A 25,562-nucleotide genomic window follows, 5' to 3' on the forward strand; every position below is an offset into this window, starting at 1 on the left:
TGTGCTGAAAAGAGCTAAGGCCTTTGCAGGCACAGACTTTATGCTCTAGGCTGCACAAGCAAATAAAACATAGCGTATTTTCCTGTTTCCTTCCCTAAAGTCCCCTAAACCAATTGTGTCTTGGAGGAGTAACTGCTATCAGCCCTCTCAGCTGTAGTACACAGTTTTTCCTGCACTGCCAAGTATTGTTCAGGTAACCGGTTTAACACTCTGTGCTTTACTTTAGAAATAACCGGTAAATGCTGCTTGTAACATCAAGGATGGTTAATAAGCACCTGACTTCAGACTTTTACGGTATAGTCTGAGATAGTCACCTCATCTTTGTTTAGAGTCAATGGAGATAAATGGGCACTTCTAGACGGCACCTGATCTCACCTATTTTGACTGTGTTTTGGGGTGACGTCAATCAGGCCCCGCAAGCGCCGGCAGCCGTGAGCTGTCGGGGAGTCCAGCTCGCGCGTAGCCCTGCACACTGTGAGCATCTAAAATTGGAGCAGAAAGGCTTCACCCCACGACCCGCCCTCCGTGCTTGCTTTTGTTCTCTTTCCTATATGAATGTGCCCATAGGTCAGTCGTGTTTGAAAACCAGGATATCCTCACAACATAATGCAGTGTGGTGTTTTTTCTTGTTGCTTGTTACAAATGGCAAGTTTATAATCAATAGGCTTTTTCATCTGAGCGTTAAGAAAATATACCAAGGAGCTGAGACAGTCAGTGGTTCTTGAGATGTGTGATCTATTATTGCTCCCCTCACAAAAGAAAAGAATGAGCCATCGCTCAGTTAGAAGTCACTAAAAGCATTATGTACCCTAGCAGTTGCAAGAGTCACATTCACCCTTAGGCTGGTGCCAGTTACGTGAATGCAGCTAAAAGGTGAGAGCACACTTGGAAAGTCCTTACGAGTTACCGTGCAATGTTGGGAATACTTTTTAGAGCTTTTTGGTTTATAAGCAGTACATGAGAAGGGTCTGGTTCAGAGTTGTTCTGACATTCGTCCAAGGTCTAAATTAATGCACTCTAAAAATCACTGGAAAGAATGACTTCAGTGTGCTTGGGATCTGTGCATTAGTGCCAGGTGCTGTCCTTACCGCTGCAAGGGGTGCTGCCGGTAATTGTCACCCCGAGCATTATTTTCAGATTTCCGTCCGTTCTGCAATGACCATTAACTGCTGAGGAAAAGCTGGATTTCCAGCACCTACCGCGTTGACTCTATTTTTCTGATATAAATGTGGACATGCCCATAGTAATATTTGTACTCACCAAATTGAAAGAGATTAATGTTTTGGCTGACTACTCTTTATTACAATTTGTGAACGCTCTCGCAGTGTTACAGCAGGAATAGACCTAAGTTCACCTCCTGTCGAGTCTTTTCAAATGGTCGCAAGGTGATGTTTTAGAAAGCAGTGGAGGAGTCTTGACCAATTAATTAATGAGGAAGAGCCTCGCATTAAAGCAGTCTTACAGCCTGCTAACCAGGTATTTAGAGGATCTGTTGAGCATAAAAATGATGATAAAATTTTAACCATTGACTCAAAACGATGGGAGGAGGAGGCAGCAGCAGAGGTCCTTCTCCTGGTACCTCTGGCAGCAGTAAGAGTGAGTCTCTGCGGACTGAAAGCTGTGACGTTCCCCATAGCGTGCGGTGACAGGAGAGGACAGTGTCCAGAGCTGGTGCCCTCCAGAAAAAAGCTTTCCCTCTAAACCGATAGTGATTTTACAACAGTCCCTTTTATTAGCCTTTGTCCTTATTTTTCCACTGTTCGTTCTTCCACTTGCTAGAAATGAATTGAAGCTCGGGTTTTGGATAGCTGCTCCTAGACGACCCTTGCTTTTCCACCTGGGGTGCGAGGGAGACACGGCCACCGTGGGGGAACCCGCCCGAAAAATGAGAGGGAAAAATCTGCCTCAGCGGAGGTACCGCCGGCGTGGAACGTCTTCGTCTTACAAAAGCGGTATGGAGTGAGTGGCAGGTTGGGACAGCGGCTGTGCAAGCTCACTTCAAATTCCCACCAGGAAGGCCTGGGTTCCCCAGGCGCCAACTTGGCTAAAGTTAAGGGTGAGATTGTCTCTCCAAAAGGAAAAAAAAATCCTTTCTCTTGTCTCAAACAAAACAAAATCTAGTAGTGCTAGGCTAATTACAGGCTGTCTTCTTTTTCCTTTTTTTTCCACCATTAAGCTAACATATGATGTGGTTTATAGCATGTCCACCTGGATTAACTTCAGCTAAAAATTTGGCAAATAAAGTTTCAGGCCAGACAATTTTTTTAAAAGGAAAACAACTTAAATCAGTTATACTGTTTTCTCTTCTGGTAAAAAATATATTGTCTTTGGCTTTTTCAGATCCTTTTCCACTTTTGCCCTACCCCCTGCTTCTATAAAAAACAAAAAAAGGAAAGCAGCTAGCCAAGGACCATTCCTGATACTGGGACTAGATCCTGTGCTGACACACAAGATGGAAAAATGATGTCTGCAAGCTCTCAGTCCGTGCCAAGCTGTCATGAGTATGATTTCCATGTTCAACCAGTTTCCCCTGGCTCGTAGGAACGTGCTGGGAGCTGTACCTGGCTACGTGTCCCGGCCCTCTCCCTGGCCGGAGCACGTGGAGAGGGACTAACACGCTGAGCGTGGCCAGGGTACAGGGGAGTGTGGATGTGCAGAACAGCGCGATGCCTTGTTACCTGCCCACGCTGCTGGGGACACGCGCTGGGGAAGTCGGTGGAGACGTGCGTGGGAACTATCGGATTGAAGGTCACTCTGGAAAAAAAACCTAGGGATGATATGTGTTTGGTTAGGGAGAAGTAGCTGGATGATGTGGTGAAAACAGCAGCTGCATCTTAGGTTAAAGGTATGTGTCCAGCCAAGTTTGTTAAGTTGGCTATTTCGCAGTTGCTGAGAGAGGGCAGTGATGTCTGGGAAGTTGTTGCTGTTTCGGCTCAGCCAGGTGTCTGCAACCACTTCTTTCACAGGACAGTTTTGTTGCTGCTGCCGAGTTTGTTGCCTCCAGCACGGGTGGACCACTGAAACACCTCTGGAGCAGAGGGCCTCGGTACTTAAGGAGCATCATCAGATGTCTATTGACTTTCAAAAGGAATTCATCAAAGACAGGGCACTTGGTCAGGACAGGAGCACAGACCTGTTCGGCATTTAACCGAACTGATTTGAAATTCACCCACTAATAAACTTAATCAAGGTATGAAGACTGAGAGATTGAATAGCAGGCAATGAAGAGCTTGCAGCAAAGAAGACACAGTTTGCATGGGGAAGAACAAAGGTTTGCCTGAGTGAGAACTGAATAAGAGCCTCCGGGTTTAGCCTTAAGTATGTGAATAAAATGAATTATTTAGGGACTGAAAGTGAGTTATTTGCTGAGGTTTTCCATCAAATTAATGACATCATTCTGTGCTAGAGTTCACCCATTTATCCTCTCTCTCTCAGGCTTTCCTAGCAGCTGGTAGTTAAATAGCTACATTCAAGCGTTGAATCTATCCATTCAAGAACAAAGTTTTGACCCTTCCGAGGAAACTGCTGAACAAGGCTTTTCACTGGAGAGAAGAGATTCTGTGCATTTTTAGATGCCGCTTCTCTCATGGCTTGGGACTCTCTCTTGGCTATGTGAAGCAGGCCTTTCTTTTCCATCCTAGGTCATGTTTTCACTGTTGTCCCCAAATGCTGCAGCTTGCTCCGAGGTTTTGGGAAGCGTTTGGCGTGGTCCTTCGGCACTTGGAGCCTGGGGACAGGTTTCTTAGGAATCCGCCAGCGAACCCCCACAGGTCACTTTCTTTTTTTCTTTTCCAAACTTCCAGCCCTTTTACTCATCCTCTGAAGATATTAGAGCTGCAACACCCTGTTGGAAATAGTTATTTTACTGGCCTCTGCCCTCTTGTTTTGAATGTGGAGGGTGGGAATTTTCCAGGGAAGAGTGAGTTCTTCTCATGACTGCTGTTATCCGAGAGGCTATTGTGGCCCAGAGGGCTCCGGTTAGAAGTCGAGGGGAATAAGAACAATTAAGTAACTGCTTTGGCCTCTAAGCATAGAAAAGGCTTATGAGAAACATAGTCAAATACCAAGAATTTCTACTACTCTGTGACACTGCCATATTATCATCCCCTCGGTACTTTTTAATTTCACAGTGAGGTAAAATCCCTTTCACTTTACCAAAATTAACAAAACGTCAAAACTGATAAAAATGTTCTCCATGTCCTGGAGAGGCTTGTTTTGGCTGTGTTTTTGTCAAGGTCTCCCTTGCATGTCCCTCAAAAAATCTGCATGTGCAACTTAAGGCTGCAATAGCCTTGCTCCCTGCGTTGCATCTTTTTTAAGTTCAAAACTGGGCTTTCTCACGAAGGGAAAGTGTGTTTTGCTTTCAGAGGGAACTGCAGTCTGTTAGCAGAGGTGCACTGCTGGCTCGTCAGGCCTCCGCTGCTGCTTCCTCCTGCCTCGCTTTGCCGTGAGTAAGTACGTGTGAATTTTCGCTTTGGAGAGCGAGGCACCGCTCTGGCCAGCCCGCGTGAAGAGCAGCCGAGGGGACGCACGTCCCCGCCGTCCCTGTGCTGCCTGCATCACGCCTAGGAGGGAGCGGGCTCGCTTTACCGCTTGGTCTTTGGGAAGACTCGTTTCCAACTGATTTTATTCAGTTCAGTGTCATCCCATTTTTCTCTCATCTTCATAGCAGCAGCGTTTCAGAAAATCCTATGTTTGTAGCTATGGTGATGAATTCTTTTGTCACTGACATTGCAATAGAAAAGAACAAATAAAAATATGCCCAAATCACTTATCTTCTTCGTGAAAGGGCCTAGGTTTCTTGGAAAAAGCGAAGGAAAAACTGTTGGAAAGTCAGCTGTCTAGAAGAGAGAGTCCTGGAGTCGCGCGAAGGCCTCGCGCTCTGCCCGCAGCGACGCTGCACATCCGAGCCGTGTCCGTGGCCCGCTGAGGAGCGGGGCTGGCTGGGGGCCAAGGGATCGTGCCCGTCCTCCGCCAGCGGAGAGCCGGCGTGGCCCCGCCAGCTCCGAGGGCTGAACGGGGGCAGGACCCGTGGAGCCGCTGGAGAGGATCGCCCAGGGGAAATCACGTGGAGGGAGACAGGCCAAGAGCTCCTCAAAACCCCTCATCCTTCGCACTGGTCACGTAAAGTTTCACAGTAAATTTGCTGCCACTGGCAAATGCAGCCTGCTGTCTTTGGTGCAGCAGTGTCGCGCTCCTCCTCTCGCAGGTGGGTAAACAGAAGATAAAGGGATGGTACAGTCCACCTGCACGCTAACCAGCCTGCAGCAGTGCCGGCTCCCGAGTCCCGCGGCATCGCACCAGGGAGGTTGGAGTTTGGTCTCCTGCTGTTGCACTCCAGGATTTTTAGAGGATCGGGATCCTAATTCACGAGATCACTGCGCCCAGTTTGCTGGGAGAAGTAACGTACAGCATGCAGCACAAAGCTGAGGTGGAGGAAGTGGAGGTGTTTTACAACAAGCACACTCTAAACGTTTCTGAGATATGCTTTACTCCTAAGAAAAACATTTCCTTTGCATCTAGTTCTTGGTGACTGTAGACTAAACAGAAACAACGCGAGCTAGCACCGCAGCGAAGGCTGAATCTCCAGCTAAGCAGCTGGCTCGCGGGACGGCCCCGGGGAGGGAGCTGGGCAGGTGGTAACCAGCCTCTCATCGAAGCCCCTGACGGCTGGGCAGGAGGGTGGTCCTGTCTCCAGCTCGCGAAGGGTCTGGGGGAGATGGGAAAGCAAATAGGGTGCTTTGATCTGGATCCCTGACAAGGACCATAGGGAGGTGATTGTGTCAGCCAGGCAGCTCAGGCCAGCGTAGCCAAGGAGCCGGGCTCTGCTTTAATTACTGCATCCTCCTCACTTTCTGCAAATTCCACATACGGTTAAAGCCAAGTGAAGTGGATGTCCCTGGCAAAGCCGCGTAGGGGGAACCGAGGGTGTCTGCTGAGCTCTGTTCTCTTTCCCCTCATCGGTTAGGGTGCTGCTGGCTTGTGAAGCTGCAGGCAGCGTTTTCTTCTGATTATAGACGTGGGAAATTTCTTAATCTTTTGCTTTCTGATGAAACATAAAGAGAAGCAGGTCGGATGAACATACTCAGCGTGTTCCCTGCTGGCTCCTGTTCAGAGTGAAACACGTGTCCGGGGCAGACGGCAGGGCAAAGGACGTGCCCTTCTTCACTGAAGGGTTTCGGAGCAGGAGGTTTGTCTTTTTACTGCCCCTGGATCCTCCATCCCAAATGAGAGATGCTTTGGAGACCGTAATTCTTTGCACAAAGAAAAATATTTAAAAATTGATCATCTTGTTCTCTTTTCAGGCTAGAAATGCATCTGTTGGCCTGCATTTGTGCAGACAAAATTCCTCACTGTCAGGTCACTTTTTATGCAGACCCCTCATTTTTTGGCCATTATTTTCCCCCAGATTTTAACAACTGGTAGAACTGCAAAGTGATTTTTCTTGTCTCACAATATACATACAGGTGCTGTCCTAGAGTTTTTTCCTTTGGTTTTGCAGAGTAGGGGAGCAGGATCTAGCTGCCTGTTATGATCTGGTCCTTCACATCATGCACATCTGCAGCTTCCAGCCTTTCAGAGAGCTTAAACTCCAGCGCACCGCCACAAGGGATCCAGTCTGGGACTCTGACTGTAGTTGCAGCCCAAAATTAGGGAAAATGGCAAAGTAAATCGAAGTCTAAAATTGCTCTTTAGCTTTGTTTTACTGTCCGCATCCTATCCGCTGTAGGTCAGGAAAGTTCAGTCTTTCTGTTTCTGTCTTGCATATTTGCTGTTGGAGAAAGACTACCATCCAAAACAAGGTTGTGACTTTGTATAGGAAGATGTGATTGATTTGGGGCTGTCACACATGCTTTATATTTTATTTTTTCATCCCGTGGAACAGTACCAAGGCCTGTTACAGAGCCCTGTCTTTCTCAAACTTCTCCTGTCCCTTGCTCATTTTATGGCTTGATGGCATGAAAGACAAAACACAGAAGTAGTTGTGCTCCTATGCAGATACATGGTCTTTCCTTAGGTTCCCACATTGCCAGGCTGTGTCTTTAGCAAAACATTTGTACATTTTGCTTTGTTTCTCATTCCCCTGCTGCCGTCCCAGTACCTCCTATAGCCACACAAAGTGCAGGGTTTTCTGTCATCTTCCTCCTCCTCCTCCTCCTCCTCCATCGCTCCTGGAGCCTGGTGCGCACGGTAAGTCTGACCTGGGCATTTCCAGTGCATAGCACCGGGGAGCCCCGGCACGTTGCACCCCAGCCGGGACGGTGGCGGGGACGGCAGGTCTCGCGCCCCGGCAGTGCCGTGGAGGTCGGACGTCTGCGTTCTCTTCTTTGCCGGTGGGAGCAGGATTTGATCTTTCTTGAAACCAGGCGTTACCTGTAGCTGTCACAGCTGTGAGTGAGCTAGGTTAATTTGCTGTTTGGTTCTGTTCTGTGTTTTTACTGCCCCGTCTCTGTTTAAAGTCCTCTGCCAATGTAATCAGACAAATTTACAACAAAGGAGCCACTGACGGAGAGATAAAGCAGCCACACAGGATGCAAAGAGACAAAGGAGTCTTTTGGCTAGAAAATTCTCTGGAAAGTCCAAAAATAATTTGGGCTGAGCTACCAACCACCATCAGGAAGCTTCTTTGCTTCAAGACTAAAAGTTTCTTCACCAGTGGGACAGAAACAGGTCCAAGGACCATCTGCAAATGCTCCAAAGAGCACAGCTTGAGCCCTCAGGCTTATTACATTCAGCTGTTTCACTGTCTTTCCTTAAGGCCTGTTGCTTGTGTCTGTGACCCCCTTGAAGAGGGACGGTTATTCTGAATCTTGATTTTTGTCACATGCTTTCTGACTCTACAGATTTTTCTCCTATATAATCAAAAAAAAAATACTGAGAACACCAATAAGCCTGTCTGACAGTCTCCGTGCTGAAAGGAGACTTGCTAAGGCCTGAGCGATGTTCAGTTTATTTACTTCTCCAAAAATGTCCCAAAAGTGCTGCTGAATGCTCCATTAGAAAGTGGAGGTTTTCTCGCGGGGAAGGTCCGTCCCTCCCTGCGTTTAGCAGGACGTGAGGTGATTTGATCCGTTGCTTGTAGGATATGGTGCATCCATCAGTATTGCAGAAGCGATTTCAGCAGCACTGAGGAAAAAGCCCTCTCTGCGTCCTCTGTTGGTTATTGACATTGCACCATTTGCTGAAGTCCTTGAAATTAATGATGACTCTGGATTTTTTTCTTTAACCACGTCAGTATATTTTTTTTCTATTCAAGCTATATTTCCTAAAACTTGCCACTTCTTTATAACAGTTGCAAAAATACACAGCCTTTTTGCTCTGTCCTTTTCCAGGTTACTCATCGGCAGTGCAGAAATTCTCCCAGACTTTGCAGTCCTTTCAGTTTGACTTTATTGGTGACACACTAACAGATGATGAGATTAATATTGGTAAGTGTTCTTCTTTTTGATGTAAACGTTCAGTTACTGCGAAAACTTCTCCTCCCTAGGAGTTTGCCTGTGTTGATGTGTCTTAAACAGAATCAGGAGCCGGGTTTCTTATGCATCATATGTTGCATGCAGTAAAAAATGCTATTTTGTAGCATGTTTTACAAAGCTGAGGCTTTCATGGGTAGAATGTAACATATGCAGTTCCGCACTTAATTTTGCTGAGCTTTTCCATGCTCCGACCCTCCTCCGTGCTGCCAGGCGCTGGGAAGGATGTGCAGTGTCGGCAGTGAGCTGCCCGCTTGCCCTGTCCCCTGGGTGCCCTCCTCTCCCGGTCGCTTCGCTCCTCTCTGCCGCAGGTAGAGTGGGAGTAAGGATGAGTCAGAGCGTTTGGCCACGTGTCCTGAGCCAGATGGACAACGCTCCCAAAGCTGAACTTGCTGCACTCAAAATGTATTATGTATAAAAACAAAGCAGCCCCCACACTATCCTGAAAAAGACACCAGGCTGCAAACTGCTGTGAAAAACAAGTTGCTGGATGTATCATTATATGGAAAATAACTCTAAATCTCCGGCTTCGTATATGGGGAAGTCTGTGGCTCATGGATCTTTCCTGCTCTCCACGCACGTTGCAGGGTTAGAAATTCATGTATTTTACTGCCCTGCCAGCCCAATAGATTCTGCATGGGTTAAACATCTGCCAGCTGCATCCAGGGAGTGAAAACTGATGGACAAAACAGCCTAAGCCCAGCATTTTTCAAGTTAATCCTCCTTTTGGATTAACTATTGCTGTTAAACTATCAGCTTGAAGGGTGAGAACTGTCACTGTAGTGACACTGATGGAAGAAGGCTTTGGAAAACGTGCAGGAATTCCCTCGCTCTGCTGGGCAAAAAGCAGGCTCTGGCGAGCAGGACCACAGCTGCCCCGCAGTCCGCGTGAGTCATGCCGGAAAGCAGGATAACCTCTTTGGCTTCGGAAATGGTGTGACCAAGGCTGATTTTGCAAAATACTGGGAGGCTTCTGCTCTGGGCTGAGGATGATTGAGGCCCCGCTGTTCGGCCGTGCAGATGGGACGTCGGCTGTATTGTTCCTGCAGAATGAAAGGAGAAGAAAATTTTTCAGTCCTTTGTTCAGCAGTGGCCAGAAGTGTAGCTTTGCTGATGTCAGTTTTGTTAGCCGTAGTTGAAAGGGGAAGGAAGAAAAGCTTGTTCTTTTGGTTATTTTATTTAAAGCAATTTAAAGCAGCTTGAGGCTTCCCCTTCAAAAACTGATTTCCTTTATGGAAAACTTATGGGTGAAACCTACTGGAAATGAGTCAGTCTCCAATTCTAATGGAAACAGAGGTATTGAATTTCCAAACTGCTCTGAATAATGGAGGGGAAAAACATAGCATTATGAATTAGCTCTACTGGGAAGGGAAGGATCTGAAGCAAATAGCCACCCAAAGAAGTGAGCATCTCTTCTGTGAGCTGAAAAGGACAAAGCTCCACTTAACGGTCCCGCGTGAACGTGCAGCCTGTTTGCCACACCGCTGCAGTGGTTGCAGAGGAAAGGAAAAGGAGTCCCTCGGCCGGCCAGGAGGCTCGTGCCGCTGCTGCCTCCGCTCCACGGATCCCCTCGCGTGGCCAGAGAGCCTCCGTCGCCTGCGAGGCCGGAGGGCTCCTTCCCCAGCGCTCCCCCGCCGTGGAAGTGGACTTCGTTTGCAGGGAAGGACTGCTAAAAATGACGGGTTTGATACGAGGGGATCGCAGGTGGAGCAAGGACAGGTTACAGCAAATGTGAAACTGGTGAAACAAGTGTGTCCCCACTTCTGCTTTTGTTTGGGCATATTTGTTTTGCTTTTTTGAGAACAGATCCCTGATCACCCAGTATGAAAACGTCAGAGTTGTGTTCCTCCTCCTACATCAAATCCTGTAGTATCTCCTAGGGCCTCAGCTGCTCGGGAAGTCTCTTTTATTCCTAAAATAGGAGCAGGGCACTGACATCTCAGTAGCAGCTTTCATCTCTGAGAAGACTTCTAAAAAAAAAGGTGCTTGAAATCCGTGTGTGAGCGTAGGAGCTGATCTGATGCACAGGATATGGAACGAAGCACAGACATCTACAGAGCACTTCTCACCATACCTCAGGGAATGTGTTTGATCTGTAAATATAACTAAGAGCACGCCTTTTTACGTAGGCAGACAGCAAACTGACGCTCCCGCACATAATGTGACTCCGAATGCTCCAAGTGTGAGTCGGGAAGCCAACGCTCCTTGATGTCTCTCGCAAACAGCACTTTCCCGTGGGGACATTTGAATGTTTGAGACACATCCGTGTTGCATAATAGTATGTGCAGCGTAGGTAAATGATCCGCTGCCGTGGGGCTCCCAAGCAGACTGCTGCGGGCGGAGTGGAAACGCAGCAGCTGCCTCCCAACTTTCCGTTTTGGAGCGTGTCCCCGCGTGCTGAGCAGAAACGGCCTCTGCGCCGCGCGCACGTCTGCATCGGCTGGCGGCTGTCACCTCTCCTTGGGTCGCTCATGCAGGATCCAGATAAGCAGTTCTTTAAGAGGGGAGCTGAGAAAGGAAATCAAATAGCATGTCTGTCTCTCCCAGGCGCCGGAACGTGACAGCCTGTGGTTGGGGCCTGCCAGCGCTCCTCGCTGCCCGGCCAGCGCGGTGGGGCGGGCAGGCGGGCTGCCTGCAGGGAGCAGCTCCCGTGCAGCCTCCCTTTCCCAGGCACGCGCTCGCTGCTGCAGACACGGCCCATCCTGCGCTGGTCGGCCCCAGCGCTCCCGGACACCTCTGATTTGTAGCACAGGTAGAGCCTGCGCAGCCCGTTTGCAGTGGGAGGAGATATTCAGGCTGTATTTTGGTGATGGCAGCCGAGTGGCTGTATCACGAGCTTGTGGGTTTTCCCTTTCGTGTCTGCCTCAGCAACCGCGGAGTGAATCCTGCAGCCCTGAGAGCTCGCACTCGCTAGCCGTGCGGCTGCCGTCACAGCTGGCTTGTAGCAGGAGGACAGGTAGTGAGCTTGCAGCTAGGACAAAAAAAGCATTCTGTGTGCTGTACCTGTGGCACAAGCTGTTGCTGTATCCGCCTCTGTATGCATGATTTCTTCCCTTCTGTATCATCCCTGCCAAACCACATTAATCAGAGCTCTTGATCCTGCCCTTTTAAGAGCTTTGGTGTGAGCCAGGCTCTTCTGAACATTCTTTAGTTAATTCTCAAATGTTCTTTAAATTGCTCAAGAATGGATCGAGCGCTGCCGCATACTTTGCTGGGAGTGTGGAGTCTGAACCTGAACGCAAACAGAAGAGAGAGCAGGAATGCCTGCAGGTCTTACGAAGAAAGCCCGCGGTATTTTATATATGGAAGTGTAAGGCTGAGAGACCCTTAGGATCGAGGCTACGCTGCCGCTCTCAACAGGGCCAGGTTGCCCGTTCCCAGGAGCTGGAACGTGTTAATTTATACTGCTAAACTGTGAGAACATTTCCTGGGAAACTTGTGGCTTGTGCCAACTACGTCTCTCCCAGATAGTTCCCAGCACCCTTAGGCAATTAGATTATGCCTGGTAGGTGTTTTGTACCCAGCCACGTTATATGCGTAGACGGATGTTTGTCCAGCGTGTTTTTCAAATGTCACGGAGAACTGTGATTTCTGCAGTTCTCTTAAATACTGTGTTTCAGTGCTGTTAGTGCTCTTATGGTGAGGAAGGTTGTCTCCTGATGGCAAACCTAAATCTCCTTTGCCACAAATTCAGCCTGTTTTTCTGTGTTCTGTCCTTTGATGGGCAGAGAGAGCAGCTGATCATTCCCTTTATGTATTAATCCTTTTTTGTATGGGAAGATTATCAACTGCACCTATTTAGTCTCTTATTTTTTTTTCAGGCTAAACAAACCTTATTGTTTCAGTTTGTTTAAGGAAAGGTTTCATAAATTTATTTTTTGTTGCTGTCTTCTGGACTCCAAGAGCAATGTAGACAAATGAGATTTTTGTATTTTGGTTTTTAACCTTACCGGAGTGCTGTCAATGTCTGTAACCTTTTCTGTGGCTGCTGCTTTTCCTTCCTATTTACAGCATTTCACACTTCTTATTACTGAATGTAACGTTTATCATTCCAAGCTGTTTTCTCATTTTGCATTTTGTCCAGGCCCTAAAACCAGCTGTGACTCCCAGCTTGCTGCCGCCCGCAGAGTTTGGAGGTCTCTCCTGCACTCATTGCGGTTGCTGGTGGCAGCTCCGCGTAGAAGCGGGCAGCCCCGAGCTCCGGCTGCTCCGGTGCCGTCTCAGCACAGCTCTAGGACAGCTGGGCACTTCCAGTGACCGCTGAGGTTGTGTCCAAACACAGGATTGTTTCAAATCTTTCTGGAGGTTTTTTTTTTTTTTTTTAGCACTGTAATAATAATTCAGACCAAGAATCCAAGCTGAAGGGCAAATCTGGACCAACAGGATTTTGAAAGCTTTTCAAGTATCGCTGCATTTGTGCTGATTGCCAGAATAATCTGCCCTGGAGACTTGGCTGCCGCCTCTCCTCCCGCGCTGCCCTGCCTGTCTCCCCGCCTCGGCCCTGCAGAGGCCTGGGAAGGACGAGGCGCCCCGCGGCCTGGGCCTCTCGGCAGCTCCCTCCCAAATCCCGGGAAGCTCCAGTGGCCCGAGGCGGCGGCAGGAGATGACGGGGACGGAGCCCTGCTTCTGCACCCCCAAACGCTACCTGCCCCTCTCCTGCTCTTCCCCAGCCCCTTTTCCCCTTGCTTTGCTGCTGTTTTGATAACTCCCCTGCCAGGCATAGCCATTTAAAAGATCAGACTTGTGCTGCTTTTCCAGAGGCTGGTGAAGTCAGTGCTTTCTAACTCAGTTTCTGCCAAAAGATGCCACTCACTCCCCTTTTTTGGCAGGTCTTTAAAGCAGAATTCCCGTGGTTAGCAATCCGACAGGGATAATTCCGCGTGCCGATCTTGCGTTGGGGTGAGCAGAGGGCCTACAAAGTGTGGCGCAGTTGCTGTGAGGTTTTATAGTTTATTAAGCTCCTTTCATGAGCGTATCAATCTTTCAGCGTTCTGCCTAAGCCAAAAATACGGATTTCAAATATGGTTTTGTTTTGTACAGGGGATGAAAACAAGGGAAAGCCTGCTGAAGACAGGTTGTGGAAATATCTAGCCCGGTTGCAGCAGAAACACATGGCTCTCGAATAGCTGTACTTGGAAGCTGTTCTTAATGTGTCAGCCAGGTTCAATGCTGAACTGTTAAGTTCCTCGCTGATTTAACTTTTTCTTCTCTTTATAGCTGAATCCTTTAAGGAATTTGCAGAGTTGCTCCACGAGGTAGAACTTGAGAGATCAATGATGGTAAGATGGTCTTAACCGTGCTCTGGTCATGCCTAGTTATACAGTTTAAATGCTAAATCATAGACAGAATGTACCAAGTAACTTCATAACATGATTTTCATCACCTGGAAGCTGGGAGCACTGCAGACATTGTGCTTTATATCATACCTGACCTACAGCCCCGGTGAAGGTGCTGGAAGGGGAAGGGGAGGGATTGTCCCGTGCAAGTGTCCAAGGCCTCTCCCGCGTGTCAGGTGTCATTTCACTAGCAGGGTCCCGGTAACGGTGGGGCTCCCTCGAGGTGCCCCCACGGTCTGCAACGGATTTCCGCAGCGGTCGGTTTGATCTGCAGAGTCAAGTGTGTGTTAGCTGGTAACAAACTGCTTTTGTAGGGAAACAAAATGTTGAAAAATCTGAAGTAACATGTGTTTTTATCTTCATTTTTTTTCCGTGCGAGTGAGCAGTTGTTCCTCTGTGTTCCTGCCCTTCCTGGCATGCAGTTCCTGCAGAGCGATTCGCTCCCTTCTGTCTCCCATTACATTGTGCCCTCTTTGTCTCCAAAACTCCTCGATACATAGTGAATGTTGGCTTCCCGCTTCACTCTTAATTCCAGGAAAAACATGAAGGTTAGACTCGGTGGAGACCTTTTACAGCATGCCAGGAATTTGCTGCTTGGCTCTGCTTTCTTCTGCCTTAGCACAGCATTGAAAGAGCCCCTGCTAGGCTGTTTGGCTGAGCCGGAGCAGCGGGGACAGCTACACCTGGCAGGAGCCAGCGTTGTGCTCCCCGTGGGTCCACACGCACAAGCCGGGCAGTGCGGGGAAACCAGTCAGAGGCTGAAGGAAAGCAATAAGATATTTCTGTATTAATTACATTCCAGGTACAATAGCGCCTTTCATGATGGCTCAGTGGGTGGAAGGGATGTGGAGAGCTGCTAAGACTCTTCATTTCAGGGATCATGGGTGCTTAGGGATGCTGTCTGACTTTTCTTAATCTTTTCTTCTGCCCTCCATTTGCAAGGCCAATCTCTTTACAGTAAATCTTCCATTAAAATAAGCAAGCCGTGCATAAATTCTAGGCTATTTTCTTCTGTCAGACAGTTTCATGCTCTGAACATGTTCATCAGCTTTAAATTACCTGCTATTCTGAAAGGACTGTGGCAGTGCAGTGTGCATCTGCACTACACGGTGTATCTCCCCTTCTCTTCCCCTTTTCTAACGCATCGAGAGAGCCCTGTTGTAATGGAAATTGGGATGGGGAGAGACAGCAAGGTCGAGTCCCAGGCCAGGGTTGAGCTGGAGCCAGCGAGGGAAACGGAGGGGAAGGATTGCCTGTGGGGCCTTGGAGAAGGAGCACGGAGCATGTCTGAGGAAAAGGTCTTTCAGGCATCCTATGACATTGGAAGAGGCAAGGACAGACTTTGCTTTTTCGTTAGCTGTTATGTGCAGCAGCCCTGGTTCACAGCAGTTTTGCTGCACCAATGGCCTGCTATCATTCCTCTTCTGACTTATCTCTGTAAAAGGGAAGTCTTTCATTTATTTTAGAGCCATCAAGCGCACGGCTTTCTGTTGTCAGAAATGCCAGATTCTGAGACTGAGGTTATGAAAGTCACGCCAAAGAGACCAGCCTCCCGCCTTCCCCCAGCCCACGCTTTACGTGCACGGGCTTGCGATGGTCGTGTTGCTTCATCTCTGAGAAACAGCTCACGCATACTGGGGCCTTGGTGAATCGAGGTCCTAGGCGTGAATTCTTGTGGGTTGTTTAGCTTTGAAAAGCAGCTCGTTTCAGGACTACTGCAGTCGCTTTCTAGGAGCGCATTCACTAAACATGAGGGTCTGCTCTCCTCACTTGGAAATGTCAAGAACTGATCCCGTTCCTGGCTCTGGGAACTCTTTTGCCTGTTACAGCTTTGCATTAAAGGAAGGATGGGGGCTATCGTGGAAAGCAGGACCAGCGCAGCCCCAGCCGAGTGGCAGTGCAGGGAGCACAGCAGAGCTGGCCTGAGCAGAGGCAGAAGGGAAACAGCTGCTGAAATGCATCTTTCTGCTGCTCTGTTCCTTCCTGTTGGATCAGGCAGGATAATTATAATTCTCTGTAGGCTGGGACCCAACTGAGGTAAAAAGTAAGTAGCAGTGTCCAGAGCATTTCTAAAATAACTCTTCTACTCTGTGCTTCTCGGAGAGATAAACAGAGCCCTGCCTCCCTGGGGACACTTCTAATTAGTACTCACACAGCAGCCTGCGTACTTTGAATATCCTATTCCTGTTAGCCCTCCCCACGTCAGTTATGGTGACAGTCCTCCTAGGACAGGATGAACGACAGATGCATTCAGTGTAGGCGACAGCTAAGGGAACTGAATTCTCCAGCCAGCCCCCAGGCCGGGGTGTAGCACAGCGGTGATGAGCAGTGTAGCGCAGCAGCCGTGTCATCTGTCCTTGCAAGAGGGCTAACTCCGGAGTGCTAATGGCAACGCAAGCACTGCAGCTCAGATACCAGCCCTGCGCAGCGAAAGCGCTTAGCGCAAGCCTGCGAGGGTTTGCCACTAGCTTTGTTGTAGTGCCTCAGCCGGCAAGGTCCAGCGGAGGCAGAGCCTTCCTTGGCCGTGTGCATGCTGTGTGACGTGACGCGACGCGACGCAGGCAGGAACCGCGCGTGGGGCTGCTGGTTGCATAGCTCGGTACCAGGGACTTTAGGGAAGAAACACCGCATTTTAGGCAGAGAGATTTGCCTCACCTTGCAATTGTACAAATGAAGATGGTGGGTTGGGGGAAGTCCACCAGTAACTCTGACCGTTCTGTTACTTACAAGATGTCCTCAAAGCCTCATATAATGGCGGTTCATGTTTTCCCTGTATTGCAAATGGGGAAAAGAGGATACAAAAAGTTAAGTGACTTAATCTAATGAGAGAGCATAAATTTGCAGCTAAAATGACATTACAATTTAAGATTCTTGGCTTCTAGTCCTAGTCAGCCGCTATTTAGGAGAAAATGATTGTGTGTCCTGTACTTAAACTGATTCCTTCTCTGTGCTGCAGGTGCAAAACGCTAGTGATTTGCTGATCAAACCTTTGGAAAGTTTTCGGAAGGAGCAAATAGGGTTCACCAAGGTAAACATATTTTTAATTTTTTTTTATTCTATTACTGTGTATGGATTTTCTCCTGTGTTTTTATTGTTTTTAAAAGGTACACAAGTGTTGTACTGCATTTAGACTTCATGCTTTCAAAACCTTCCCCATCCAATGCTAGCATTCAGCCACTAGAGTGAAAGAGTCTGTGCTGTGACTTTTAGTCTGATTTTTCAATCATGAGGCGCTCCAAAACCTTTTCCTTAGTTCTTTGGGTTCTGTTCTGGTATAGTTCCAGCTCTGTCTCTTCCCCAAAAAGTAACGCTTGTTTCTGCAAGTGATCAAGAAATACTCCTTGCTTCTTTCTCTCTTTTCTCCCTTGTTCATTCAACATTATACATATCTAACTTGAGAATAAAATACTTTTCCAAGACAAACGTATGTGGGAGGGAGAAAGAATTGTAGAGGCCAGTAATCAGGACTTGATTATAGTCATAGGGCTTGTGTTATGAAATATCTAAATAAAGTCTCTAGTAAGCCTTTCAGATGGAACTTCTAAAGCAACAAACTATAAAAAGCAAGTCCTGCACATGTTGAGCAGAAAAGATTATTTTTTCCCTTGCCTGCTATCAAAAAGTCAAGGTTCCACGTTACTCAGTGGCAGCTTGAAATGGGCCTGGCTCTGAACCAGCTCGGAAATGGAGATGTTTTGGAGAACACTTAGAGCTTGGATTCAGCCCAGCCCATCTGGAGTCTTTGACGTTTAATAAATCCTCGATTGAAGAAGTGATATTTGATCACCATCTCTCCCTTCAAAATTCCACTATACAATTATGATGCAAAATGTATCTCTGAAAAACCATAGCTCTGTGAATGTTGTGACGGCAGTGGTCCGCTGTAAATGGTTTTGCATTTGCAAAGCACTGACTGTGTGTTTCCTGAACCAGGCACAGAGTGAAAGCAGCCTCCCTAGTGAGCCAGCGGGTTTGCAGGCATCTGCAAACATGCACACATGCCCAGGGCAGAAACAAAACTCCTTCCTGATTGATCTGTCTGTATTAACAATAGAACCAACAAATATTTAGGTAAGAGTCATGGGGACAAGGTCAAGCATTTTTTTCCCCCGCTCTGTGTTTATAGAACACTTAAGTCAAGAGCACAACGATCTGCAGTTGTTAAGGTGACAACATGCAAATGTCCTTCAGGCTGTTTTCTTCTTGAACTAGCCCTTAAAGTCTGTCAGGGTTAATTTTTCTGCAAACTAGATCTCTCTCCTCAGAAAGCCATGCCCACCTCCTGTCCTTGGGTGGAATAACAAGCCACCCGCGTTAGAGCCTGCTGCTGATGCCCCAGCTTCTAGACATGTTTCTTAGCACCGTTGGTATCTGTAGCTCTGAGCGCTGACTTGATTGCAAAGACATGGATTCACTTGGAAACATACAGTCCTTCCTCAGTATCTGTTGACAGGATAAGGTACTTCTGGTGGAAGTTATTAGTCAATGAATTTGCAGCCTGCTTTTCAGAAGCAGTTAAAACAGGTAGTGGAGAGTAGGACTTGACTGTAGGCTTCTTGGAGATCTTTTCTTTTTTTTTCCCCTTATGAGGAACGTGAATTACAAAGGTGTTGGGGAGCACCTCAGTGAGCAGAGGGCTCCAACATGGATTAACAAAAGCACTCATACCTAGGAGAATGCAGAAAAGTGTTTTGCACTCCGCCACGTTTACAGGTGCACACACACTGGAATGAGATAGGAGATAACTGATACAATGGGATAGGAGATTGCACAGTGAATGTAACGCTTTCTCTCCAATGCTGTTCTGAGACGTTGAATGGGCGTGAATGTTTCCAGGTGAGTTTGAGCCAGTTCCAAACCCTTGCCTTTGCTTCCGATGCTTTCCTGACTAAAGCCTGTATTTTCACCGCTGGCCCAAATCCTGCAAGCTGGGCTGGGTTCTCTGAGTATTGACTCAGCCACAAAGACATTCATTCATTTGCCAGCTCACAGAATTCCTCCAGGTCATTTGCATCCATGATAGCAGAAGGCATGAAATACAAATGAGGACTTGTCACAGCAACACACAGTTAACAAGGGGGCTGACTGACTCCATTTCTGCCTTGCCTCTGTTGATTCGCATGACCTGAGTAAAGTTCTTCCCGATTTACACCAGTGTGAGAGGGGCCAGGGCCAGGCTGTCATGCAGACCAGAAACATGGCATAGAGAATTTGTGCTCTCTGATTTCTTTCCCGTATTTTGCCAGAGTTGCCTTCTGTAACGTTTTCTGTTCTTTTCTTCTGCAAGTTGCTGAAGCCAGATAGGAAGAGCATTTCAATTGGGTCTTTGTGATGATTCTGGCTGGAAAGAAGCCAGATAGTCTGAGTAAGACATCTGAGTCTGCATTGACCCGTTTTCCTGGGCGATGAATGGAGTCTCTTCTGTGACGTGGTGCATACCAACACAGGGAGCCTCTGCAGGGCATCGCTGGGATCCGCCGGAGGCCTCCTCCTTCAGCTACCATCCTCTGCTAGCAACGTGTCCTTTGGATTTTTGCTGTTTTCTGTGACTTGTCCAAATCTCTGCAATATGCTTGGAGTCTGGAGAGGCTCCTGGCAGGCAAAATATGTTTTGTTTTGTTTTGTCTTTTCCTTCAGAAGAAAAATAGCCACTTGAGCTAGACTCCTCACTGGGTCTCTCTGCCTTTTCTAGGATGGGAATTTCAGAGGATCCTAATTAAAAATTAAGAGAAAGTTTTGTGCAAGTCAGTTTGCACCCTCCCACCCCCCAGGCCTTGACTGCTTCATCTCTCAGCTCAAACTGGGAACTGAGCCACTTCCCGAGGGGCACCAGCTTCTGTTCCAGCTCTCACCAGTGGCAGGTGATATGCAAGGGAAGGCTGAGCACGTTGTAGACTTTTAGCTGCAGTTATCCAGAGTTGCTGCTGGATTGACAGCTAGACTAGGCAGTTTACGCTGTTTCTAGGACTCCTGCTCCTTTCTGGTTAAACTGGCATCTGCTGAAGCTTAGAGAGCGAAGCTTTCGAAGAGCACCGTCCTTTGTCAGCATGTATAAACGTATGCTGGCTGTGCTGCCCTGTTTGCATTTGGTTACCATCCCCTTGGTTTCTCTTTGTGAACGAGTAAACAAGAGTTGGGTGGCTTCTTGGACTTGAACGCTGGCAGATCTTAATGGAAAGGTAATGCTGTCCTTTGCTGAATATTCATGAGGAACTAATTTGTGCTTGTGTTTGCAGATCGTGCTTCAGTCTGTTTTTCTTTTCTTCTCCCCCTCCCCCCCATCTTGCTCTGTTCTGCAGCCAACAAGCTCTTAGAAACCTTGGCTCCAAAATCACGAGGAATTTGTAGTTCATCCTTCTGCTTTTCAGCTATATGTTAATGAGGCAGAGTGCAAAATGATTGGCAGACCCCCTTCTTAGTTGCCAAAAATTCAGTTTTGTGCTGCGTTCCTTTTCACGTGGCACCAATTATTTTGTACGAGCGAGCTGTGCTCTGTATATATGATGTTTGTGTCAGTAGTTGTTCCTGATCCTCTCAAGCCGCTGTGAAGAGCTCATCCTCTTCCCTTCCCTGCGTCCCATGGAGCATCCCCAGGCTGCACGCTGGGTGCTCTGCCAGAGAAGAAAGCTGTTTCTGAAGGATTTCCTGTCTCCAGCCTCCGAGTTCCTGGTAAAGAAGTTCTTCCATTGCTCCCTCAAGCTTTTTCTTTTTTTCAGACTATATATTTAGTTATAGAGCTGATGCTGTACCACAAAAAGGACAAGCCATGCTCTCTGGGAGAGGGCTGCCCACCTGTGAGCTGTGGGGTCAGTAGCTCGTGGTGTCCCCCGCAGCCCCGGGCATCGTGGTTTCGCAGCATCTGCAACGGTGTCGTTGCTGTCCAGACCCGTGTCTGCTTCTCCTGAGGACGAGATGTGCTTAGCTCCTTGCGAGCCAAACGGGAGGGAGCCACGTTATTCCGGACTGCCTTGGCTGTCGTCTCTCTCTCACATGTAAGCGCAGGCTCTGCAGATGTTTCACCGTGGGCAGTTGCAGTGAGTTGGCAGGTCGGGCAGCTGCCTCATGTTCCTCAGTTTTCCCTTTCCACCCAGCTTTCCAGGAAAAAACACAGTATTCCGGCATGAGAATAGATAGCACGGAGCTGAGGAGATTCATCTCTGTCCCGGGCTCGTGTGGCAAACGTCCTTGTGACGGCTTCACGGCGTGGGACGGCTGAGTCCCCTGCGGCTTGCTTCTGGCGGGACGAGGGGCTCCCCGCTTGTTCCTGCGTGCGGCACTTAGAAAGGCAGGACTTTCTGAAACTGCACCACGAGCGCGGGGAGATCTTGAGTCCGAGCTCTTCCTGAGCCTTAGCTGCTAGTCTGTATTTTGCTAAGGAGCAGGGCTGGGGCCTTCTCGTGTCGTGTCGAAAGAAACCAACTTGGCGCGTCATTTCCGTGGGGATGGTTGGGCTTTTGTTTGTTTGTTTTCGGAGCTAGCTTTTCCTCCCCAGAGGATTTCAGGACTTGCTGACATGCTGTAAGCATCCTCTTTTGTGTGACAAACAGGCAACAAGAAAGATGTAAGCTGCAAACCCCTAATGCTGCTTTAGTCATAGCTGGCTCCCCATGCAGCTTTGTTTTAATACACTTGTGTGGCACGTAGTACAAAAAGCCTTGTGGTTTTGCGACTCCTTGTTGTAAAAGTGAAACTATGATTAGGTTCCTCACTTTGTTGCATATGGCATCTGATGGCACAGAGAGGCAATTCAAAGTGTGACTTTATAAAAATGATAATTGCTCCTTTGTAAATGCTTTTTGCTTCTCTGGATGTGGATTTGCTCATCACTGGTAATAGTCACAAGGGTTTTGTTTTGTTTTGACAGTTCTTCCTGGCATCAGTTCTTCAGCTTCTTAAATTAGGTTCGACTCTCAGAGGACTCTCTTCTCTTCTGGATCTGATGACTGGGTCTCTTTATTCTGAGGCATGAATTTGCTAACATGGAGTTACAGCAGCCCTGATGCTGCAAAGGATGACGCCAGAAAGTATACTTACTTATTCATGTTCAGGGAACTTACCATTACAGCATTTCTGGAGCTCAGTAATTGTAATTAACAGGGTAAATAGGTTTGCTGGTCTAAGCCTGCCCTGCTCTCGACAGTTAAATACAAGCAGCTGAACAGAAGGGTTATTAGAGTGCCTCTGCAAGCGTTATGGCGTTTCTCTAAAGTAATTGTCCTCTGACAATAGCAGTGGGCAAGGATTACAGAAACAGCTTTTTTGTGGGGTCAGAAATACTTTTCACAGGGAGGCAGCTAGTAGTGACACTAGTCTGCCGTTTGTCAAAGGTTCTTCTAAGGAACTAGTGTCCAGCGACGGGAGCCAGAGTGCTAGGGATCAGCTGCTCCTCCAGAGGAGGCTGAAGCAGCTATTGCCAGGTGGAGATCTGATCTAGCTGTTAAATTTGAGTTCGTCTGCCCTTTTCTGATGGATGCTGTCCAAGATGGATAACACGGGGAACTGTGTGTGTTGGCCATCCCAAAATGTACAAACTTTGTGTACCACAAGTGTCTCCCTGTGTGTGCCCGCTGGAGAATAACCTTTCTTCTTCCTACAGCAGCAGCCACTATGAATATGCTTTCTGAGAGTACTGAAAAGCTATTGATATTTGAAGAAGAGAGCATCTTTCTCAAAATCTTCATCCTTAGTTATCAAACTGTCCTCAGTGGCCTCTGTTTCTTTATGCCCCATAACTGAACCTCTGAAGCTGCTGGGACCAGCTGGGTATCCTCTGCACCCTTCATTGCCTACTCCTATCTCTCAGAGCTGAGAAGAAAAATGAAGGCTAGCAAGCACAAACTTTGCTGAGCCAGACTGCAAGTTCTGAGAGCTCCTCCACGTCCTGCTGTGTGGAACATCCTGTTAGACAGACTAAATAATCTGTGGAAGTGGAACAGGGAAATGAAACTTTACAGAAAGAGAACTGACTGAAGAAACAGAAAAGACCTTATTTAAGAAACACAGGCTCAAACTTTGCAGGCACTGTTGAATTAATTATCAAATTAACCAGTATCTAACAGTGTACTGATTCCATCTGGTCTGTTGCTTTTAGTGTTTCTGGTGTGTGTTTGCTTATTTGGAAATTGCTCTGATGTTTAGTGGTGTTGGCAGCTCCATGCAAGATAGGTTTTTAGGTTACCTGTTACATTTGTTGTTAAGTTTGTTTTGGTAACGTGCAGAAATGTGAAGGCTTACACCATCAGTAGGAACGGAGCTGCCTTCCACCCCTTGGTGTCAGGAGGTGGATACCCTCAGCCTTCTTCACTGAACATTGAGAACAAGGATTTCTTATCTACAGGCTTCTCCGGCTTCACCTCTGCCTCTTCACGAAGACGTTCAGCTGTTGGTGTTCCCTCACTTCACCCTGCAGCTTACTGCTGCGTGGCAGGTTCAAGATGGCAGTCACGTTGCAAGGGCAGACAGGGAAGAGTGGCTTCTACATTTTTCATGCACTGATCATGGCAGCAGCGAAATCCTTGCGTTGGACAACTAGCCTATCATTTGATATGAATAATCCACTCTTAGAGGCCTCAGGTCAATGTCAAATGTTCTTCGGTGAAAACAAGCAATAGGCTAGTGTTTTCTTGAGAAGGAGTGGGAGCAAGAGAACAGGGTTGCAGGGCTTTTAGGAGATATTTCTTACAAGATGTCATTAATTCCACAGTATCTTGGGACTTCTTAGCTCTGTGTTCCACTTGCTTGAGCCTTCAAAAGCTAGACACTGGGGATTTTGGCATCCTATACATACCCTGTAATATGTATGCACCCATCCTCAGCTGCTTGGAGCCGGTATGGAGGCTGCTCTCTGGCTGGAATTTTCCTTACTCTGTTAATAGAACCAACTCTCAGCAATCACTGATGGCTCAGTTACCCTCTGTTAGGAGTATTTGCCTACTTGGCTTCTGTAGATGATAGTTTCTTGATTGCCATAGTCCTCTGTGGTTTCACAGCCATTGTAAGGATAAGCAAAATGGGAAAGTTCTGAGCTCAGCTTCTCCCTGGGTTTTCCCTTAATGTTTCATTCTCAAATGTAGTTTTTTGCTCTCATTCAGGACATTTTCCCTTTTAGAATTGCCAAGACAAACAAATATTTTTGCTGGAGTGATTCCTTCACAGAGTCGGTCTTTCTTAACAAATCAGTCCGTATATCATGTTTGTGTGCCTGTCTTAGGCATGTTTGAGGTGTAGAATGGATCAGTGTGAACCAGACCGTCTACAGGGGACCTCCAAGATCTGAGGACTTCACTGTTGTCTATTGTCTAAGAAATACTGTTATGTCTGATGAAGCATTTTGCTGGGCCATATTCAGACTGAGCACTACACAGTGTAATTTATACATATTTTGACTGCAAGGTTTGTGGTCTCTGTTTTCACCACTGCTAATAAAGAGGTGATGAGTTCCTTCCCATCTATCACCATTATAGTCTTTTGATTTCATTCCAGTACAGTTCAGAAACAAATGATAAAAGCTTCAAAACAGAAAAATTGCCAGACTCTTAGTAAATCTTTTCTTATCCTGCACATATCTTTGGCATTAAATTACTTACCCAGTTATATTTGAACTATGTGAACAGCACATTAGCAAATGGTGAATATTTTATTCATGCTTTAGCATATGTCAAGTTTACTTGACATTGAAGAGGTTGAGAGGCAGAAGAACACTTCTTCTGTGGGGCTTATGCCACAGTGGTGATAGGAGGAAATATTTAGAGTTCCTGTGCCCTGAAGTTCCTGTGCTCTCTAAGAGTAACTGAATCCCAGTGTGAGAAACTGACTGGTGCAAGCGGAGCAAATGAAAAACAGTCTCCTGTTTTGATGGCTCCACCATAATTTTTCCATGAGAATACTGAATTACACAAGATCTTGGCATTGCTACATTGTTATCTTGAAGAAGCCAATAGTTGGTTCTGTTTCAACTGGTTCATCTACAGGAAAGGAAGAAAAAGTTTGAGAAGGATGGTGAGAAGTTTTATTCCATGTTGGATCGCCATTTGCATTTGTCTTCTAAAAAGAAGGAATCCCAACTACAAGAGGTATGTATGGAATTTTCTTCGGAGTGGGGTCTAGGAGCAACAATACTGGCTGCTCTAGCTTTTAAAAAACAGCAGGGAAAGTCAGTCTTTTCAGTTATCAGTTGAAAGTGGTAAGCAGTTACCTCTACTTAAAGCCTGTTCACATGGCTGAGACCAGGGATACAGAGGTGGTAGTTCATGCTACAGCGTTGAGTAGCAGTTTGGACGTAATGTATTGTCTTCCTCTCCCGCAGCACCTTTTCTCATCCTTACAGTATAGAAGGACAGTGCCAGTTTTACTGGCTTACCTCAGGGCTGGCCACGCTGAGAACTGACTTGGGGAACTGATCTGTTTGAAAAATAAGTGGTTGTTGTTATTTAGCCACCGCACTTTCCTGCCTGGCTCCCAGTGCTTGCAAGGGTGGCTGTGGCAGCAGGTCCGAGGTCGTTGTGCATGGCAGGGAGGGGGAATGGAGCCCTTTGAGCGCATACTGCCACCGGACATTTGCAACTGCCAGGGAGAGCCCCAGCCATTCAAGTCCATGTCAGAGAGGAGCTGGATCAAAGCAAATCCGGCAAATCAGTAGTCAGATCAAGTTAGAAGCATCTTTGCAAGACAAAATTGGTGTAACTTGTGGTAACACAGCATGCCACCTTGTCCTGCTTAGCCATGTGGATCTGGAAGTGCTGGTGTCAGGTCA

At 47.4% G+C, this 25,562-nt stretch overlaps 1 protein-coding gene across 1 annotated transcript in view; it reads left to right on the forward strand.

Annotated features, from left to right (window-relative positions):
* OPHN1 (oligophrenin 1) overlaps positions 1–25,562 on the forward strand; it is an 87,094-nt gene that overhangs the window by 25,202 nt on the left and 36,330 nt on the right. The window contains exons 2-5 of the mRNA XM_064518487.1: positions 8,334–8,429; positions 13,692–13,753; positions 16,767–16,838; positions 24,781–24,882. Of these exons, the coding sequence (XP_064374557.1) occupies positions 8,334–8,429; positions 13,692–13,753; positions 16,767–16,838; positions 24,781–24,882 (332 nt within the window). The remainder of the gene's footprint in view (positions 1–8,333; positions 8,430–13,691; positions 13,754–16,766; positions 16,839–24,780; positions 24,883–25,562) is intronic.

Source organism: Dromaius novaehollandiae, chromosome 11 (genome assembly GCF_036370855.1).
Source record: "Dromaius novaehollandiae isolate bDroNov1 chromosome 11, bDroNov1.hap1, whole genome shotgun sequence".
Taxonomy (NCBI): Eukaryota; Metazoa; Chordata; class Aves; order Casuariiformes; family Dromaiidae; genus Dromaius; species Dromaius novaehollandiae.